This window comes from Stegostoma tigrinum, chromosome 28 (genome assembly GCF_030684315.1).
Source record: "Stegostoma tigrinum isolate sSteTig4 chromosome 28, sSteTig4.hap1, whole genome shotgun sequence".
Lineage (NCBI taxonomy): Eukaryota > Metazoa > Chordata > Chondrichthyes > Orectolobiformes > Stegostomatidae > Stegostoma > Stegostoma tigrinum.
In genome coordinates this window covers 43,291,522-43,314,024 of record NC_081381.1, presented here as the reverse complement: position 1 = coordinate 43,314,024, position 22,503 = coordinate 43,291,522, and the positions used below count along the sequence as shown (strand labels likewise).

The 22,503-nt window shown below is 40.8% G+C and overlaps 1 protein-coding gene across 1 annotated transcript in view; it reads left to right on the top strand.

Moving 5' to 3' along the window:
• The window catches only part of sh2d5 (SH2 domain containing 5), a 97,146-nt gene that overhangs the window by 58,184 nt on the left and 16,459 nt on the right, over positions 1-22,503 (top strand). The window contains exons 7-8 of the mRNA XM_048561631.1: positions 140-305; positions 5,920-6,028. Of these exons, the coding sequence (XP_048417588.1) occupies positions 140-305; positions 5,920-6,028 (275 nt within the window). The remainder of the gene's footprint in view (positions 1-139; positions 306-5,919; positions 6,029-22,503) is intronic.

The window sequence follows — 22,503 nt, the reverse complement described above, 5'->3', positions numbered from 1 at the left end:
AAACCTCTTCCATACACTCATTCTTCCTGTAATCTGCTAATCATACTATCAAAATGCTGAAGCAAAGCCTACTGTTATGACTCTTCAACCACTCAATAAAATGCAAATTAAACTAATGGCTACTTGAATACATGTTTAGGTCCAATCAAAAGTACTGGAGCCTTTTGAAAAATCTTTAGAAGACTGTCCATTCTCTTCGCTCACATTAGTGCGAAAGAAAGCGATACGTAACAAAGGGATCAGGTCAGGAGCTTACAGGAGTTCTACCTTCAAGAGACAATTCCAACAAGCACTAGCAGATGGCTGTAAGTATAAGAATTTGTTTTTACAATATCTGGGTATTGTGCAGTTTAAAGTAGGGGCATCCAGAAGGATATTCGTTATTACTTGTAGGGTCAGATTTTGGTTCTTCTGGCAAATAGTGAGTTGCATCATATTCTTTGGAGGGTTTCTTGTAGCAAGACCCAGCAAACTTTTTGTCGTATCATACCAAATGAGCCTCATTAACAACTATCTTGCCCCTATGGTGTCCCTTGTATCCAATTCAAGCTCCGTTTTACAATGTGTCAGGCCTGGAACAAATTGACACTTACTGGTATCTGCTGAAAGACCAGCATGTCTTGTGCCTGCACCATCTTTGAAATGCCAGTGTGCATCCAGACAAAGTTGGCAGTCCCGTGCTGCCCCTCACCAATAGCATAATGGCACAGCAACCACTAAGCTATGATGGTCATGGCACATAGCTGACACAGCTAACACTCCCTTGCAAGTAAAGTTCCATTTTCTCACTTGTCGCTGTTTAACCAGACAATACAGTTTACCTGCCCACATAAATACCCTTTGTACCTGACCATTATTCTGGCCCAATGCCCGCCGGAGACTTCAACTTGTCATTGTCCAGTAGGAGAACATTACATGCAGGTAGGCAGACGTGAGCTTTTATTTACAGCTACCAAAAGGGAACACAAACAGAAACTTAAGAGAGACTGTGGTTTGTTCCCACAATGCAAACCAAATGCTGGCATTGTGATCAATGACTAATGTACATTCCATGACAGTGTTTTTTTTTTACCAGCTCTCATCTACAGAACAAAGAACAAAGAAAATTACAGCACAGGAACAGGCCCTTCGGCCCTCGAAGCCTATGCTGATCCAGATCCTCTATCTAAACCTGTTGCCTATTTTCCAAGGATCTGTATCCTTCTGCTCCCTGCCCATTCCTGTATCTGACTAGATACATCTTAAATGATGCTATAGTGCCCGCCTCTACCACCTCCGTTGGCAACGCATTCCAGGCACCCACTACCCTCTGCGTAAAGAACTTTCCACACATATCTCCCTTAAACTTTTCCCCTCTCACCTTGAAATTGTGACCCCTAGTAATTGAGTCACCCACTCTAGGAAAAAGCTTCTTGCTGTCCACCCTGTCTATACCTCTCATGATTTTGTAGGCCTCAATCAGGTCCCCCCTCAACCTCTGTCTTTCTAATGTAAATAATCCTAATCTACCCAACCTCTCTTCATAGCTAGCACCCTCCATACCAGGCAACGTCCTGGTGAACCTCCTCTGCACCCTCTCTAAAGCATCCACATCTTTTCGGTAATGTGGCGACCAGAACTGTATGCAGTTTTCCAAATGTGGTCAAACCAAAGTGCAAAACAACTGTAACATGACCTGACAACCCTTGTACTCAATACCCTGTCTGATGAATGAAAGCATGCCATATGCCTTCTTGACCACTCTATCGACCTGCGTTGACAACTTCAGGGTACAATGGACCTGAACACCCAGATCTCTCTGTTCATCAATTTTCCCCAGGGCTTTTCCATTTACCGTATAGTTCGCTCTTGAATTGGATCTTCCAAAATGCATCACCTTGCATTTGCCTGGATTGAACTCCATCTGCCATTTCTCCGCCCAAATCTCCAATCTATGAATGAATGCATGATTGAGAGAATCCAAAACTGGTCCCTGGAAGAAGCCAGTTGCTTGGAAATCAAAAGTGTCTGTCATCTTCACACCCACCAGGACAGGATATCCTGCCGCTCCTTCAATGCTTAGGTCCCACTCTAGTCAATGGAGTCAGGCCAAAAAGCTCTGTGTCTGTTGTGGCCTGCAAGAGTGACCTCTCCCTGAGCTAAGAGCTCCTTGGCCTTCTGGGCTCACTATTAGCCGAGGTCCTACTGCAACTGCTTACACCGTCTTAGAAAGACAGCGGCCAAGATCCCACTTGCGGGAGGTTGCGGCATTGTTGGCGGATATAACCTATGCTGGAAGTGCAAGGAGCAAAAGACACATCTCAGGAGAAACATTTGTGGTATACACTGGAGATTAGCACTGAACATGCTACTCATGTAATGTGACATGCTGCACCCCAATAATGGAGGCCATGTCTTCCTCATTCATTCAACTTCAGCCCTCAGCCTGTGCTATCATCTCACTCACTAATGAGTATGATTGTCAACTAGCAAATTCCATGTTAGTGGTCTTGTGTTCTGTGGGTCCTTGGTAAGTCCAATCCTAGAATGATATCTCTGACCACATTTTGCCAGGTGTTTGCATGAGGTGGAATTGGTTCAGCATGTGCACCAACTTGGTGAAAGGGATGTGCCAGCTGAGTGACCAGCATATTATATAAAAAAGAGTGCCTGCCATTTCCTCATCTATATCACTCATTCAATTTTCCATTACATTCAGTACAGATCATTATCAAACTTACATGACAAATAATTCAGCAATGCTCGGAGTTCCCACAGCGCCTTTGAAAGTTGCATGATTAATGGTTTGCCTTTGGCCATTGTTGGCCTCTTCAAGTCATTTCCACGAACTACATCATTCAATTTGTAAATTGCCTTTCTACAGCATTTGGACTCTAAACATGTTCACTCTGCATGCAGAGCAAATGGACAACTGAATAATTGCAAATTAAATGTAGCTATAGTTTGAAATCATCATCTCATGTATTTGCCCTTGAATGTCATGTGGATCCTGCATTAATTTTCTCCTATTGAGAATTTCCATAGAGTTGCAAGAGATTTCTCTTCCTTAAACATGAGATTGATCATGCAGGCTCTTTTCTTTCTGAAACAATAATAGTTCCTCAGCCTATCATATAGGCAATTCACAATTTCTGATAATCAATTTTATTATTCAACCTGGTGTTTATTCTAGAAAAATGGCTTGACAGTTTTCAGTGTCTGTCTTTTCAAAATGTTCTGAAGATGGCCATCATGTGTAATTCCATTTTAAATCTATCGGTTAACTTCCATAACATTTGTCAGCTCATTCTTAATGATTTAACATCTCTCACTCCATGTTTCTTCATTTCTGGACTTCAGATGGAATTAGCTAATTAGCAAACCATCGGACATAGTCTCATTTACCGTTTTAGTCACATTAACATTTTTTATGGTCCTCATCTCATTCTGGCCTGCTGACTTTTATTCACTGAAGTAATGTTTCACTGTTATGATTTATCTTTGATTTATCCTTTTATTTCAGATCCTCTCTGCTCCCCTGATCATCGTTTAATGTGATTCTGTTTATTTCTATATTCACTCACTAGTTCTTCCAGCAATGGAATCAAAAATCAATTATTCATCAAACTCAAAAATTCTTGAATGAAATACATTTTATCTGAAGCTGGATTGACAAAAAAAGATTGTGAATTCAGAAAGTGACAATGGGAAATTATTAACTAATGTAATTCCAGGCCCCCAACCACACAGGCCAGCACTGATTTTCAGGAAAACATTTTCTCACTTCCAACTTGAGACCATTAATCACAGTTTTGAATTAGCCATTTACCCCTACTCCTGTTTTTCTTAGTTAACTTCTATGTGTTTTGGTTTTACAATTCTCTGCAATTTGGTTGACCATTTCCCATTTTGGAAAGGCTAATGATCTTTTAGATGTAGATACTGGTGGATGGTAAGACAAGGGACCCATATTGCTGTTATAGGAGGGAAGAGAGGGGGTGACGACTGAAATGCAGGAGTTGGATTGGACACGGCTTAAGTCCCTGTCAATCACGGTGGTGAGGAATCCTCAGATGAGGAAGAAGATGGACTTTTGGAAGCCCTCTTGTCAGGCTGGCATCACTGGAATAGATGTGATGGAGACAGGGGAACTGGGAGAATGAAATAGAGTTTCCACAGTGAGCAAAGATGTATAGTCAAGGTAACTGTGGGAGTTGCCGGGTCTGTAGTGGATGCTGGTGGCCAGTTTGTCTCCAGAGATGGAAACTAATGTCGAGGAAGAGAAGGGAGGAGTCAGAAATGGACCAGGTGAAGTTGAGGGGGGTGAGGGGTCAAAAATTGGAAGCAAAATTAATTAATTTTTCCAGTTCTGGATGAGAGAGGGAAGCAGCACCAATCTTGTTGTCAAAATACCAATGAAAGTGTTGTGAGTGGGGGCCAGCGTAGGTCTGGAACAAGGAGTGTTCTATGTACTTCACAAAGAGACAGGCACAACTGGGCCCATGTGGGTACCCATGGTCACCCCTTGGATCTGAAGAAGGTGGGAGTAGTTAAAGGAGAAGTTGCTCGAAGTGAGGATGCACTCAACCAGGCAGAGGAGGGTAGTGGTGGTGGATGGGAAATGGTTCAGGCTTTTTTTCCAGGATGAAGTGCAGAGCCATGAGACTGACAGGGGGAATGGACTTAAAAAGAAATTGCATATCCATGGTAAAGAGGCAGCAGCTGGGGCCCACAAACTGTAAATTCTGAAACTGATGTAAAGCATCAGAAGAATCCCAGATGTAAATAGGAAGGGACTGGACAAGGGGTGACAAAAATCAAGTCAAGGTAGGTGGAGATGAGTTCTGTCAGGCAAAAGCAGGCAGAATCAATGGGTCTGTCCAAGTAGTATTGTTTGTGGATTTTGGGAAGGAAATGTGGCTGTGTGGGTTTGGGGGCTATGAGCTTGGAGGCAGTAGCAGGGTGATCGCTGGATGAACTGAGGTTAGTGACAGTTATGAATACAATGTCCTGGTGTTCCATGTGGGGTCATAAGCTGGGAGAGATCAGAGCAGGTATCTGAGAGCTGGTGCTTACCCTCTGCAGTGTAGAAGTCAGTGTGCCAAACAACAGCACCATCCTTGTCAGCAGGATTGATTATAAAGTCAGGGTTGGATCTGACGGTATGAAGTGCAGTCAGTTCAGAGGGAGATAGGTTGAAATGGATGAAGGGGTTGGGGGGAGTGCAGAGAAATTGCAGTGACCAATGTCAAGTTGACAATCCTTGATGAATCATTCCAGACACTATTAGACAGAATAAAATTGCAGAAATTCTTCAAAGCTCCCTTTCTGCAATATGAGTGTGTGCTCCTTAAAGTAACACTAATGCTAGGCTCCTCTTGGATTTGAACACTTGATCTTTAGTGATATGAAATTTGCTAAATGGAGCAATGAGGTTGTAACCTAGTAAATGGGTATCTCATAAGCTGATGGGGCTGTGTGGCTTCATGATAGAACATATTCAGTTACTTCTGGAACACACAGGGATCCTCAAACAAGCATCTGGCTGTACCAGAATTGAATAGCTGCAGAGTGCACTCCCAGAGGTGGATAAGCCTTAGTTGATGGTGCTGGTGAATTTTGTCCAAAAACTCTCTAACCTATCACTTAAACAGTTTACTTAAGCAGAGTCAATATATAAATGAAGTATTCTTTATTATGACCTGATCCTCATAAATGAAGTAGACACAAAGTCAGAATTGATCACATAACTTTCACACTGCCACCATCCCCCCAGTCTAGTTCTGTCTGGTGGTTTTCCAACTTGTGCTTTATTGAATAATTGATTAAAATAGATGTTTGGAAGCTGTTTGTTTTTAAAATCAATATTAGATCGGAAAAAAAAGACGTACCTCAAACAATGTCAACACAGAAACAATTTATGTTTTATATTTTCTACAGACAGTTGCAGCTTGGGAGATGAACTCATGGAATCCTGGAAAGCGCTCGCACCACTGCAACATGAAGAAGTATTGATGGATACAGTTTGGGCCAGTGCTGGACTACCCAGGTTAGTATGTCATGACAGTACAATAGTAATTCTTCTAAACATAAGCTTTTTACAATAAGAAATATTTGGTATGTCTTCTTTAAATGCTAAAGTGGCTATAAATCCAAGTAGTCTCTTAAAAGCAGTTGGCAGAAATAAACTCAATGGATTACATGGTGAAATGAAAATTCCAGCACATGATCATTTTGCAGAATAAAATGCTTATATTAGTCATGTATTCTGTTCAGATAGTTAAGAATACCATGAGGTGAATTAGAATGTGGCTTGGTATGGATGAGATGGAGCCATTAGTTTATTTTATACAACTGCACAGTCGCTGGCAGGGAAATGTAACTGACAGTTCACATTTTTGGATGATGTGTGGGAATAAGAGATCTGGGCGGTGACTAATTTGTCATTAAGAGCTCACAGGCATGCATTGGTGAATTTTTATTCCTCTGAGGCATCTTGTCAAATTGAGGACCACTGGTTGAGGCCTACTATGGAGGGGATCCAATGGAGAGAAGGTTTCTCTTCTTTGTTTGGGGTAGGGATTGCGAGGAGAGGATGGTCAGGGAGATTTGAGGCAAAGGCAGGGGATTGGCTTTCAGAGGCCACCCTTTGCCCACTTCCTATGCCTCTGACTGCCACTAGATTAGGGCTATTGGAGACCTGCCCCAATCTTAACAGGTGGGTCGCCATGTTGGGAATCTGGCCACCTTTCATATAATTGGAGAATAGTGAGTTGCAGCCCTTAATTGGCTATTAATTGATCACTTATGTGTCTTAGTTGCTGGCGAGTTGAGAAAGGAGCCCATGGACATTTCTTGCCCAGTATTTAAATGCAGACGTAGTAAGAATGGGGTAAGTTTTTCTCTAGGACAAACTCATCCAATTATTTTCCCTTCTCAGTACCTCCCTTACCACCTCTATGGAAGGGAAAATTCCATTATATGCTGCAGTTTGACCAGTGTGTGACGAGTGATAATCAGTGGCCACAAGAGCAGGTCAGACTAGTAATACAGTAGCAAGTAAGTCACCTCCTGACTTCCCAAAGCCTGTCCACCATCTACAAGTCACAAGTCAGGCATTGATGGACCACTTTCCACTTGCCTGGATAGGAAGCTTGACACCATCCCGGACTAAGCAGCTCATTTCATTGGCATCACATCCACAAACATCCACTTCCTCTACCACAGACGCTGAGTGGCAGTAGTGTGTACTGTCTATAAGATTCACAGCAGAAATTCACCAAATCGTGACCATTTCCATCTGTAAGGGCAAGCAGATACATGGGAAGTTCTCCTCCAAGTCACTCAAAATCCTGACTTGGAAATATATCGCTGTTCCTTTACTGTTGCTGGGTCAAAATTCTGGAATTCTGTCCCTAACAATATATAGGGTCAACCCACAGCACATAGACTGCAGCAGTTCAAGAAGGCAGCTCACCACCACCTTTCAAGGGCAATCAGGGACGGTCAATAAATGCTGGCCCAGCCAGTAACACCCATATCCCATGAATTAATATAAAAACAACAGGCAATTATATTTTGAATACTGAATTTGTAAGGCGTGGCCTGCAAGTGTCCTATTGGGACTTTCTTTTACTAAATAAAGCTATGTTCAGGGTGACCCAGCATTTGCAGATGGAATTTCAAAGTGGGCTCAGCTTCTTATTTGAATATGTACAGAACTTAATATTTCATCAGGTGGAACACCTGAGCATTGAGGGTTTTTTTGAGTTTGCCAATGTATTGGACATTGTGCAGTCATAATTTTTAATTGTACTGTTGTCTTGTTTTTATGTTGCTGTCTCTTTCCTCTCTTGCTGTGTTTTTTCCCCCTTAACTGTTTGTTTCGTCCATTTCTCTTTTGTTTCAAGCTTATGTCGAAATAGCACAGACAAGACAGACCAAATACGTTCTTCTGGTGCTGTAACTATATCACGATCCTGTTTTATAATTCCATTCTGGTGCAAGATAGTGAGACATATTGGCATGGTGCAATGGATGAACCATCTAATAACAGTTCCAGGCCATATTTGAAATTGGAGTCTGAGTAGTTCCCATTCAACCCTTCCCCATCTTCCCAGTTATGTCATCAAGAGTTTATCTCATTCTCAAGGCCTGCTGCTTGAGTCTGTTTCTACCTGTTTCACCTTATGGACTGAATGTTATGTTCCTCCCAGGGCTAGACTCCCCTCCCACTGCCACTGGGATTATACCTGCATTGGGTGAAAGGCTCATTATTGTCCAGCTTGCCACATTTAATTGAGTGGACTGGCGGCTAGGCCAGGGACTGGGAGATGCCTTCTTCATGGAGCCCCTGTGCCTAAAGCAGGCCTTCCACGGGGTTAACCTCCACCTTCACATCATTCATCCCTTGTTCACCCCAGGCCCCCACACTACAGCCTGTCAGCCTGGCTCCAACATGTCCCTGGTTTTGCCTTTTATCGTGGCTGTATTGCAAATCACACACTTTGGGACTGTTTGCAGTCTCAGCAGTTGTCACTGCTCTTGGCAACACAATTGGACCAGAGAGCAACCAGCTAAATTTTGGAGCTGGGAGCTCATCCTGATAAAATAGAATGCCTGACTCAAGCCAGTAAACAGCTTGCCAGATTAATCCCCCAGCATAACATGCAGCCCTGCGGTGGTAATAAAAATCTGTCTTAGGTTTGTAAGCACTTACTTTTTACAACAGTCAACAGGTCAGATCTTTGAAATTTGGACATTATTGCGTGGAAATATTGTCTCATCTACTTTATGAAGTTTATAGTATATAAAACAATAGTACCTAGACACAATTTATTTTTCTCCCACTCTGTTCATTGAAGGCCGTATCCAACAAAATAACTTACTGGATTAACATAATTGTATTATTGTAAAATGTTTAGCAATTTCTTTAAACCTGTATTTTGGATATTAGGAACTTTATTTGCTGAAGAGGAACTGAGAGATAGGAAACTTTACAAAACATTCTGAATTATTTGAAAAAATAAAAAATACAATAGTGATCAGATCATACAATATGTCAAATGTGGAACAAAGTGAATAGAGACATAAGAATATTAGTAAGATACAAAGATATCCAGAGAGAAGAATAATCAATAATGTCTGTTGCAACATAACTTATCGTTGCTACACTGTGAAATTGCTTTATTTCTATAGTAGAATGTAGAGGTGCACTGAACAGAAAAGATTGGAATATTCCATTGTCTCAAACTTTTGACACAGGAGGACATCGCATTGACATGAGGTTATATCAGAATGTAGGATTTGGACTTAATGAAATAAACCATCATTTTTATAAGACATTTATTTAGTGTTTTAGCACACATGTGAGACTTCACTGCTAGATTTTTTTTCTTCAAATTACAGCTTCTGTCATTCTGTGATTTGTTTTCATGATTTAATGAATATTCCTGTCAAAAGGCATGAATCTATCTTTGTCAACCTGACTGCAACTCAATATCATAATGATATGAATGAGGTTAACCTGTTTAGTTAACAAACCTAAAAAAATGTTTGCCAAATACTCTGGTGCAAATAATACTCTGTTAAAAGAGCTTAAATATTTACAAAATAGGAACAAGATTGGGCCATTGCAGTCCCTTGCGATTCAGTATGATCACAGCTGATCATGTGCCTAAACTCCTTTTTCCTGCCTCAAGAGATCAAAAGTATGTCTGTTTTAGATTTGCGCATGTCCGTTGATGGAGGATTCACAACTCTCTGCAGTAGAGAATTCTAAAACTTCTCAATCACCTGAGTGTAGAGATTTCTTCTCTTCACAAATTCTCAGTCAACTCCTTTACTGTGTTGTTATTATTAATATTGTTATCATGCCATGCCTCGTGTTCTAGATTCCACAGTTAGAGCAAACAGGTTTTCTGTCTTTGCCCTTGCAGAATGTTGTATGTTTCAATGAGATAATCTCTCATTCTTCTAAACTGCACAAATAGGTTGTTAAGGTCCAATTTACTCAGCCTCATCATATAGGATAACCTTTTCATTCTAGAAAACAATCTAGTAAACTCTCACTGCATCATCTCCAAGGCAAGTACATTCTTCTATCGATTTGGAGATAAAAACTGCACACAATATTCCAGGTGCCACCAAAGCTTGTGTGGGGAGGATAACTAAAGCTATCTGCTTGTCCAAAATGCAGTATTGGCACCTTGTATGCACAGATGTTACCAGTGTCTTTAGCTCGCTGCACCAAGACTGGCCTCAGAAAACATCTGTGCCAGTGATGACCTGTGCACAGTGATGTCTCCATCAAAGCATGTGGCACTGACAAGAGGTTTGGATTTCAGTTGTAGTAGGCCAAAAAGTAAGAGCAGGCGGTATTGGTGAAGCTGGAAGTGGGAGATGGGAGCAAGGAGGTTTGGAGAGGTTGGAAGCATGAGGTCCTTTATAGATGCTGCCGTCCACTGAAGGGCTGTGAAGTATTCTATCCAAAACCAGGCCAGGTCTTATTCAGATTTCTGCCAGTGCCATCTCATTTTATGGCTTTGAAGACAACTTCCTTTTGTCACATGCAGCTAAAACCTGTGAGCAATTCCAATTGAAAGTGAAGTACTGATCTTCAACTGGGGCAAAAAGTTTTTTTTCTTGCACTATACCATCTGTCTGCTTGTTCTATTAAATCAGCTTAGAATCAGCCTATAAGAATTATTAGAATAAAATAAAAATTTCAGATCTGTGGTTAAGAAAGAGATATACAGTTTTTCCTTGTAATCCCAAGCTATGGAGCTGTTGATGTAAGTTCCCCATCTGTGGGGATTTTCACTGTTTACAATCTGTTGTGAAATCACAAACCAAGGATTCATATAAACATGAATTTTTTTTTCAATAAATCATTAAAAGCAGAAAGCTTTCTTCCAAAAAAGTGGTAAATTTAGACACTACCCCTGTTTTCTACAAACAGAGAAGTTGTTTTTCTCTCCCTTTTGCAGGAAATCCAGTCTATGTATTTTCTAAAAGCTATATTCTATGTATCATTGGAAACATATAATTTTGAAGACCATGATTTGGACATTAATGATTATAGAAATTTAAAAAATCCATTGTGATTTTGTTGCAACCAGGTCAGGAGGGACAAGAATTTTCTCCAATTCACATCTGACTGCTACAGGACTGCCACCTGACTTTTTTCTTAGGACATGTTTGCCAATTCAGTGAATTTATAACTTCTAATGGTGCAATTGAAAATAACACAGACTGGCTTCCTTGAGTCTTTCCTTTTGGAACAAAGAATATTATTTATTGTATTTAACCCAGATTGTGACATTGACCTATTTTCTAATCAACCTGTTCAGAGATGTTATTACACACTGCTGGAACAGGTTGAACCTAGGCCTCACTTTCCAAGGGTAGGGACACCACCTGTGTGCCACAAGAGGGTCATTAAAGCAATTGCAGCAGGACTAGAACTTGCAGTCTTCTGATAACTTTGATGCTTACACACAATCAAAGTTTTCAGAGGCAAATAGATTATTGAGTGGGAGGACAGATTAAGTGACAGTTTATAGTCCATTAAAGATTCCCATTGGCTGATAATTTGGGATGGATCCAGGCTGGGTTCAACAGTCCCAGTAGTTCTGGCGTCAAGACAATTTAAAGATATAAAAGGATGATATAAAAAGCTGTTCTTCTGAGATATTAGCTATTGGATTAGAAACATAGAAAATAGGAGCTGGAGTAGGCTATTCAGTCTATCAAATTCATTCCTCAATTCATGGTGATACCTCAGCAATGTCCTCCTGCTCTCTCTCCCTATACCTTTTGACAAATTTAGTCTCTGGAAATCTATTGCTTTCTTAGTCATATCCAATGACTAGGTCTTCTCAGCCTTCTTTGGCAGAGAACTCCACAGGGTCATCACACTCTGTGTGAAGAAATTTCTCCTCATCTCAGTCTGAAAAGGTCTACACTGTATTGTGAGACCTTGTCCCCTTCTTCTGCACATCCCAACTATGGGAAACATCATACCTGCATCCAGTATGTCCAACCCTGCTAGAATTTCATCCCCTCGCATGCTTCTGAACTCCAGTGAATACAAACCCAGTTGACCTGATCTCTCCTCACACAACAAAGTTGCCAATCCCAGGATTCAATCTAACAGGTATTTATTTTGTTAGGTAAGAAGACCAAAGCTGCAAAAAATCCTCCAGCTGTGATCTCAACAAGGCTCTATACTGTTGCAGTAGGACATGCCTGCATACAATTTGCTTACCTAACAGCTTGCTATACCTGCATGCTTGTTTTCAGAGACTGGTGTAGGGAAAGCTCAGGTCCACTTTATACACCAGTCTTTCCCAATCCACTATAATTTAACTCATACTCTGCCATAGTCGTTTTCCTACTGAAAAGAATAACTTCACACCTATCCACATTATTATAGAATCCTTACAGGGTGGAAACAGGCCATTTGGCCCAACAAGTCCACACCACCCCTCCAAAGAGAATCCCACCCAGCCCGATTCCCCTACTGCTGCATGTCCCATGTCTAACACACCTAACCTAACTATCCCTGGACACTATGGGCAATTTAGCAGGCCAATCCACCTACCCTGCACATCTTTGGACTGTAGGAGGAACCCGGAGCACCCGGAGGAAACCCATGCAGACACCGGGAAAATGTGTAAACTCCACGCAGACCAAGGTTGGAATCAAACCCGGGTTCCTAAGCTGTGAGGTAGCAGTGCTAACCGTTGAGCAACCATGCTGATATGTTTCTAATCCAATAGCTGATATCTCAGAAGAACAGGTATATCATCCTTCTATATCTTTAAACTGTCTTGACCCCAGAACTAGCAGGACCATTGAACCCAGCCTGGATCCATCCCAAATTATATTGCATCAGACATGCATTTATTCTAACTCAGCTTGTCTAACTTATCTTAAAGCATCTTTTAAATATTCATAATCTTACTTTATATCATCAGCAAACATGGAAATATTACTTTTAATTTTCTCAACCAAGTCATTGATGTATATTATGAATACCTGGTGAATGCCTAGTGCCAAGCACTGATCCCTTATTCACTGCCAACCAATTTTCAATGCATACAAATAAATCACTCCTAATCCAATGAGCTTTCATTTTGCATACAAAACTGTTAAGTAGGACTTTATCAAAAGTTTTTTCAAAATCCAAATATGCCCCATTAACTGGGTCTCCCTTATCTATTATACTAGTTATGTCCTCAGAAAAAACTTCAGTACGTTTCCCAAACTGGATTTCCCATATTGACTTTGTGCTCTCCCATTGGTATTTACTAAGTATCTTGTTATCACGTGCAATATTCTCCCTACAATTGATGTTAAGCTAAGGAGGTAGTCTGCCAAGACTGTTCCAAAACATACATAATTTTAGAAGATTTCAACGAACACATCCCAATATCTCCATGGTCACCTCCCTTAGTAGCTTGAGATGTAGACTATTAGGTTCTGCACACTTACCAGCTGTCAGTTACCTTAATTTCTCTAGCAATTTACTTTTTACTGTTATTGATTTTCATCAATTTTCCTTCTCAATCAACCCTTGCTTCAATTGCATTTGTGTCTTCTGTAAAAACAGAACCCAAAGCTGTTGTTTCATTGCTCTGCCTTTTCTATGTTCTCCATTATCAATTCTCCTCCTTAATTCTGTAAAGGGTCTACATTTTGTTTTCACTTAACTTTTTACGTACTTATGGAAGTTCTTACAGTCTGCTTCTATGTTCCTGTAATTTTACTCTCACACTGTATTATTCCCCTTTTAATTAGTCTCTCAGTCCTCCTTGCTGAATTCAAAAATGCACTCAGTCCTTATATTATCCTTAATTTATTTTGTTAGCTTGGTTAGATCACTTTTCCAGTTGTGTGCTTTCATTTGAAAAGAATGTGTAACTGTTGCAATGCATGCATTTATTCCTTAAATATTAGCCATTGCCTATCACTACCGTGCCTTTTAATGAGGTTACTCCATCTATTGCAGTCAACTCACTCCTCATACCTTTGAATTTTCCTTTATTTAAATATATGATTTTGTTTCAGCATGGACTGTTTCACTTTCTACTCCCAGTGAAGAGTTCTGTCATGTTATGGTCATTTATTTCCTAAAGGACTTTTTGCAACAAGATTATTATTGACCTTTCTTATTGCATAAAATCAAATCTAGGATAGCTGTTTCCTGGTCAGTTCCTCTATGTACTGGTCTCAAAAACACTACTGGTACACTCTCCAGAAATTCATCTACCACAGTATTGTTGCTAAAATGGTTTGTCCAGTCATGTGTCGATTGACCTCACCAGTGAATACCAGCAGCACCCATCTTGCATAAATCGTTAATTTCTGGAGGCAGCTCCCACCAAGGTTTTCTGCCCTTTGTTGTTTCTTAGCTCTACCCAGATTGATTCTACATGTAGATTTTCTGCATGAGTATCCTTTCTCACTATTGCACTGAATTTGTCCTTTATTTACAATGCCACCCTACCTCCTTATCCTTTTACCTGTTCTTCCTAAAGAATGAATATACTTGGATATTCAGTTCCTATCCATGCTCACCCAGCAGCCAGGTCTGTTTAATCACAGTCATATTGTAGCCGTTTACAACTATTTGTACTACTAATTTGTCTATCTTTTGCTTATGCTTCAAGAATTCAGAGACAGTATCTTCGAACATCTTTGGAAGTTTTATGCTTTTTTTGCTGCTAGATCTTTCTTTCCTGTCTTCTACTTTTGCCTTCTTTTCTGTCTTTCATTTTCGTCTTTGTTTCCCCACTTTAGTGTCATGCATAGTTTCCCATCCCTCTCCCCTCTAATTTAAATTCTCGCCACAGTAATAGTGTACACCTCTGTAAGGACATTGGTCTTGATTTTGCACGAGTGCAAGCTGTCCATCGTGTGTAGATTCCATCTTACCCAAAATCAGTCCAAATGTCTCAAGAATCTAAACACCTATCTCCATTAATGCATCCACCTGGTGTATTCTCCTATTCCAGATCTCCTTAGCAAGTGGCATAGAAGGTAATGCTGAGATTGCTATCTTTGAAGTTCTGCATTTTGATTTATTCTGCTTGCAGAATCTTATTTCATTTTCTGAAGAAGGGTCTAGGCCCAAAACGTCAGCCTTCCTGCTCCTCTGATGCTGCTTGCTTGCTGTGTTCATCCAGCTCTGTGCCTTGTTATCTCAGTTTCTCCAGCATCTGCAGTTGCTACTATCTCTGCAGAATCTTATCCTTCCTTTTACCTATGTCGTTGGTACAGACATGGATCACAATCTCTGGCTCCCTTCAAAATGTCGTTGTTACTCAGTGATGATGAGGCTGCACACCATCTTGGTGCCAAAGCTGGAGTTGCATCAATCATCAAGCAGTCTAAGCAACACTGAACAAGTCTCATATACAGGAATTTCATTTAATTATTTTACAAAGAGTAAAATAAATATTGCAACATCCACATAGGGTTAAGCAAGAAATTGGAATATCAAAAACATATGTTAAAAATAACTTTTCCATTAAAATAAGTATCCATGGAATTTTTATCATAATGCAGCAATTTCATATTTCACAGACTTCAAATACTTTTTAAGGTTTAAGAGGTTGCTCAGCAGTAATTACAGTGTTATCATGTTATTAAAAACTTCAGGTGGATTTTTCTCTTCTAAGGCTAAGTGTGAAAAGTGGGAGAGACCTCTGCTGGAGGCTTGCAGTGTTTTCCCATATATGTTCCTCAGTTTACTATGTATGCAAGTGCATGAAAAATGCCAAAGCTTATGGATTGGATGTTCTGCCCCCTACTGGGACCTTGTGGTCACTATCATCCAGCACCATATTTAAACAGTACTTCAGTGTCTCAGACAAAATAACATCACTCAACCTCTGGAGAGGTCAAACATGTCAGAGAGCAGCCAAAAGCAGCACTACACTTTACCTTAGAGGTACTCTTGGCTATGCCAGAGAGAAGTTATTTTTCGTAATAAGATAACAAAGTGTGTAGCTGGATGAACACAGCAGGCCAAGCAGCATCTCAGGAGCACAAAAGCTGACGTTTCGGGCCTAGACCCTTCATTTTTCTTAATTATTTTTCTTAATGATTGGTAACAAGAGAATATCCTAACTGACAAAAGCAGACTAGACAGAGGTGACTGCAGAGGTCAATGCTCATGGGTGAGCCAGAGAACCTGGCTTTAATACCACAGCAGGATCAATGATCTGCGCTCTCCTGAATAGGAACCAGTGTCTGCTTAGTGTTTCATGCCGTTACGAGTGTGAGTTAGCATCGTAATGTTACCATTGTAGAGGACTACAAAACAGGAGTTTGGGTGTCAGACATGTCTGTCAGATGTTTCAATGTGTGGTCAGTGTCTGTCACTTCATTGTAGTTACTATTGTAGCACTACGGGCTCTGCAGTGGCATTACTTCTCAAATTTCTGCTAATGTTCAGACTTTAAACGTAGAAGGTGCTACAATCCTCAGAGGTTTATGCAAATCAGCTCACTGACCTTTTATCAGAGCCAGGAATACGTACACATCTGACGGTTTCACCAAAGGCTTGCACGGAATGAGAAGACAGCCACAATGAATGGTTCACCTTTGAGTTCTACCCATTTTTTAATTGCAAAAATGTACTTTATTCATAGAAGGAAATCTTTATGTACATATGGTCAATGTAGCCATTCTGACCTATACTGTCATTACTTACAGAGAATAAAATAAACATTGGCATTCATCTTCCTCTATATTTTCAAGTAACCTCTTGACATTTAGCTTAGGCATCACCAGGCTCTGGTTACTGAATGGAGCCCCTGCTTTGCTTTGACAGAAGTACCTTACATAGTGGTTTTTCTCCACTGTGCCTTGGCAGCAGCTACCCCAAGCTTTATTGCATTCGTCAGCACGTAGTCCTGGACCTTGGAAAGAGCCAGTCTGCAACACTCAGTCAGGGTCAACTCTTTCAACTGGAAACTCAGCAAGTTTTAAACAGACCAAAGTGCGTCTTTCACTGCATTGATGGTCCTCCAGGCACAGCTGATGTTGGTCTTGTTGTGTGTCTCAGGAAACAGACTGTCTCACATCACAGAGCTATTCGAGATAAACCTCGACAGAAACCACTGCATTTCTCTCCAGACTTGCTCTGCATAGACACATTCCAGAAGGAGGTGTATGACAGTCTTGTCCCTCCGCAGCCACTTTGAGGGCAGCATACAGGTGTGCATGAAAAATCTCACAGGCAGAGCCCTTCTCACCACCAACTGAGCAATGTCTTGGAGCTTGTTGAAAAGCTCTGGTAACAAGGCATTCTGCCAAATGACTGACAGTCTGTACAGGGAACCATTCGACAGGATCCACCCTCTCCTTTTCCCGAAGGGTCTCGAGGACGCTACTTGCTGACCACAGCCTGATGGACTAGTAGTCATAGGTGTTTATTGTCGCAGATTTCTCCACTAAGGACAAGTGGTATGGGATGGTCCAACTACTCGAAGCGTTCTGCGTCAATGAGGCTAAGTCTATCCTTCGTAACACCAGGGACAGGAAGAACCTCAGTAAGTAGTGATACTTGTTGCTTGCATTTGGAGGGTCTATGTACAGCTTGATCAAGCCACACACAAAGGGGACCATCAGGCTGAGGATATGCTATTCCCCCCTTGGTCCAGTTCTTTACACATAATGTTCTTTTGAATTTGATCCATCTTCAACCTCCAAATGAAGTGGAAGATGACCCGGGTGACTGTAGCAGTGCAGGTTTGGGGAATAGGCCAGACCTGCACCATGTACAACAAAAACCAAAAGAACTGTGGATGCTGCAAATCAGGAACAAAAACAAAGTTGCTGGAAAAGTTCAACAGGTCTGGCATGATCTGTGAGGGAAAAGGCAGAGTTATTGTTTTGGGTTCTGAGGAAGGATCACCGCACCCAAAACGTTAACTCTGTTTTTTCCTTCACAGATGCTGCCAGACCTGCTGGGCTTTTCCAGCAACTTTGTTTTTGTGTTACGTACGACAACACTGACAGTACCTCACACTCGATGACCAGGTTTTTTCTCTCAATGGTGAGAGACCAGTGTTCCCATCTGCCTAGTTCCTGCTTTACTTTGGCAACACGCTCCTCCCAAATTTTGGTGCACACCCCAGCCGCTCCAAACAAATACCCGGCACCTTCAGGTAGTCTGTCTTGATGGTGAAGGGATGTAAGATTGATCAGCTCAGTTCCCAAAGAACATGGCCTCACTCATGCCCCTGCTGACCTTGGCACTGGAGGCCAGTTCAAACTGCTCACAAATTCTCAAGAGTCTGTTCACTGACTGTGGATCTGAGCAGAAAACAGCAGTGTCATCCATGTACAGGGAGACTTTGACTTGCTGGCCTCTGCTGCCTGAATAGTCACCCCCCTCCCACCCCCCAAGGCTTGCATTCTCCCTGATGGACTTGGCAAAGGCCTCTGTGCAGCATACAAACAAGGCATGCGAGAGTGGGCAGCCCTGCCTGACTCCAGATTTGATTGGGAAGCTTTGCGATTCTCACCCATTGCTTGAGATTGTGCTAACAATGTTGGTGTAGAGCAGTCAGATCCAAATTCAGATTTCCTCCCGAAAGCCTAATTTGGAGACATTTCTCATGTACTTGTGCGATATCCTGTCAAAGGCCTTCTCCTGGTCCAGTCTGATGAGACACGCATCCAGCCGTCTCTCCTGCACATAGACCATCATGTCCCTGACCAAACTGGCTGCTTCAGTCAGTGTGGCTGCCTTCCTTGGGTAGGTGTAGTTGTTGGTTCAGTCTGGCTTCACTCTGAGCACTACCCATTTATATTGCACGCTTGTGAAGGAGCTAAATAACTGAAGAAATTTGCACTCACTCCGACATGGAGTAAGAAATCTATCCTGCCATGTCCATGCCTCGTATCTTGTATATGGTCAAATTTGTAAACATAATCACTTCACATTTATGGATACTGAAATTGCTTCCATGAACATAATTCCAGCAGACTGGAGAATTAATACGTATGCAAGCCTAGTGAAGGCAAAATAGGTTCCCAACCATAAAGGTCAGGAAACCTGACCTGTCTGAAAAGTTCTGAGATGTTAACAGGAAAACGTAAACCCGCTGTCAGGAAACTAATTTTTTTTACTCCTGACCAATTAACTTCCTCTGCCTGCCCTTCTAAAAGTCCCAGGAGGGCCCAGAAAATTACCCCTCTTATCCACTTCATTCAGTAATACATAATGATTGAGGACTTTTGTAGTAAGACTAAATCATAAAAGTGAAATTAATACAGATTCAAGTGAATTCTATCCATGAGGACCTCAACAGTGCACTCTATGGAGGAACAGGAAATCATATTTAACTGCATGTGTGGATGGTAGAAGTTACTGTGTTTCACTGTTGCGATGATGTCAATTGCTGACAGCTTTGCTGTCATTACAACATTAAAATGCAGCTATTTTATAATTTTAGCACTTTATCATGAGGAATCAGATTATTTTTCCTAGCTGTTCACCCACCCTCAAGATTTAAGTAGCAAAAGTATATTTAGTATATAGATGTGACTTTGTATATACATGTGATTTTCCAGTTGAAATTATATATGTGTGTACATACATACACACAAGCCAGGAGAGAAAGGGATAAAAGTTAAAAATAAGATTCTAAAGATAAGGTAAAATGCTTTTCTGAATTAATAAACTGAGATATTCATCTATGGGCATTTAGGATAAACGAGATAGGTACTAAAACTAAAAATGCCTTTGTAAAGCAATTTATTTTAAGCATTTCTTAAACTAACAGATTTCATTCAACAAATCATTTAATTATCTTCTTTTACACAATTATTTCACAATTTTAATCTTGTGTCATTCAAATAACTAAATGTACATAAAAATTTTGTAAAATCATTATTGGATAAAAAATTATTTTCATAATGAATTTACTCTCATTTACTTTATTTGAATAAACTGTAGTTTAATTAAATATACAATTTTTACCATATGATTTCTACTAATCATTCTGTACATTTTCAATGCCATGCTCAAAATCCCAAGGATCAAAATCTACATCTGCATCTATTTTTTCAACATTTTTTTTACTCTGAATATTTCATCATCCGTTTCAAATACAGCGTTTCTACACAAGTCTTCATATTTGTAGGGTCACTGTCTGCATTTTCAATATTGATTGAAACATTAAATAATTTATGACAGACAACATTAAGAACACGTTCACTCTTAAGTCAATGTGAAGAGATTTCTTAGTGATCCTTCTCAGCTTTTCTTTTGAAATTTTTTGATTTTGTCATTCTTCATGTAAGAACATTCAGTGGGTCAGGTAACCCAGTTAATAATTGCAATTATACTTTATCATATGTGCAACCTCTTTCCTTCTTGTTCTAGCCTCCTAATCTTCCCTTTTTCTAATTGTTGTCTGTCACTTTCTGTCAACAATTTGCCACTATTCTCCAGCCTTTTCATCTTTCCTGGTTCTGCATGTCACCTGTTGTTACACCTTACCAAGTAGTAATGTGTCATGTATCAGAACATGACTTATGTGAAACCAAAAAAATGTGGGAAGAACAAATTAAATATGAAAAATGACAAGTATTTAGGATGTATATTTTCTGTATTCTTTCTTGAAATGTGTGGTTAAACTTGGTAAACTGCGTTAGTGGGGTACAGCTTAGGGGCCATAGGACCCTTGCCAGGAGAAGGCTTTCTCCCCCAATCTCCCCAGACCAGTGGGAGTGGTGAAATGATTAGATGTCAACTTCCATGCGACATTCCCTTTGGTCAAGGTATTATCCAGTCAGGTTCTGATTCAACTCGGTCCAAGGATCTTGGAGGAATTTGCCAAAAAATAGACATAAACATTTTGATTTATAAAGACAGATAGAAACTCATACCTACATTTTGAAATATATGAAGTGTCCAAGCTGTCTAACTGTCCAGTGTGGAAAGTAGTTCAGGCTTTTGTGTACAAACAAGGAATATAAGGAATGAAGAGACAGGAGGTGCTCAGTTGTGAAGCCCTTTGTGGTGAAAAAAACGACTGGTATTTACTGTTTATGGTCACACATAAAATGTTAATTCTTCGTCAAGTTGTGGGGAGACTGTTGTTCTATAGCTTATGCCATTGCAATGGATATTGGTCACTGCCTTCGGGAGCGGAAAGTAATGAAACTAGGGTGAAGTTTTGCTTCCAATTTCCATTCTTCTCTCACTTTCACCTGGTCCATTTAAAAGATTTACAAGCATGTTGCTAGGGTTGGAGATTTGAAGCTATAGGGAGAGGTTGAATAGGCTGGGGCTATCCTCCATGGAACCTTGGAGGCTGAGGGGTGACCTTATTGAAGCTTATAAAATCATGAGGGGCATGAATAGAAAATTAGACAAGGTCTTTGGTCCCTGGGGTAGGGGAGTCCAAAGCTAGAGGGCATAGGTTTAATGTGAGAGGGGAAAGATTTAAAAGGGACCTAAAGGACAACTTTTTCACACAGAGGGCGGTGCGTGTATGGAATGAGCTGCCAGACGAAATGGTTGAGGCTGATACAACTACAGCATTTAAAAGGCATCTGAATGGTTATATGAATTGGAAGTGTGTAGAGGGATAAGGGCCAAATGCTGGCAAATGGGATTAGATTTATTTAGGTTATCTGGATGGCATGGATAAGTTAGAATTGTTTCCGTGCTGTACAGCTCCATGACTCTATGACTTTGCTGCTTCCATTTTTTTTTAGCTTTCCACACTCCCCCAGTTATCTCAACTCTGCCGCCTGGCATGCTGGTCTTCATAACTAGAGGAATTGAGTATAAGAGCAGAGAGGTCCTTCTGCAGCTGTACAGGGCCCTGGTGAGACCGCACCTGGAGTATTGTGTACAGTTTTGGTCTCCAAATTTGAGGAAGGACATTCTGGCTATTGAGGGAGTACAGCGTAGGTTCATGAGGTCAATTCCCGGAATGGTGGGACTATCATATGTTGAAAGAGTGGAGCAACTGGGCTTGTATACACTTGAGTTTAGGAGGATGACAGGGGATCTGATTGAGACATATAAGATTATTAAGGGATTGGACAATCTGGAGGCAGCAAGTATGTTTCCATTGATGGGGGAGTCCAGAACCAGAGGACACAGTTTAAAAATAAGAGGTAGGCCATTTAGAACAGATTTGAGGAGAAACTTCTTCACCCAGAGAGTGGTGGATATATAGAATGCTCTGCCCCAGAAGGCAGTGGAGGCCAACTCTCTGGATAGTTTCAAGAAAGAGATAGATAGAGCTCTTAAAGATAGTGGAATCAAGGGTTATGGGGATAAGGCAGGAACGGGATACTGATTGTGGATGATCAGCCATAATGAATGGTGGTGCTGGCTCGAAGCGCCGAATGGCCTACTCCTGCACCTGTTGTCTATTTTCTATTGTCTATTGCCTCACAGCTTGCTTCCTGCAAGGATTCTATTCCATTCTTCCAGTTTCTCCAGCTCTGTCACATCTATTCTGATGATGCCATCTTCCACCA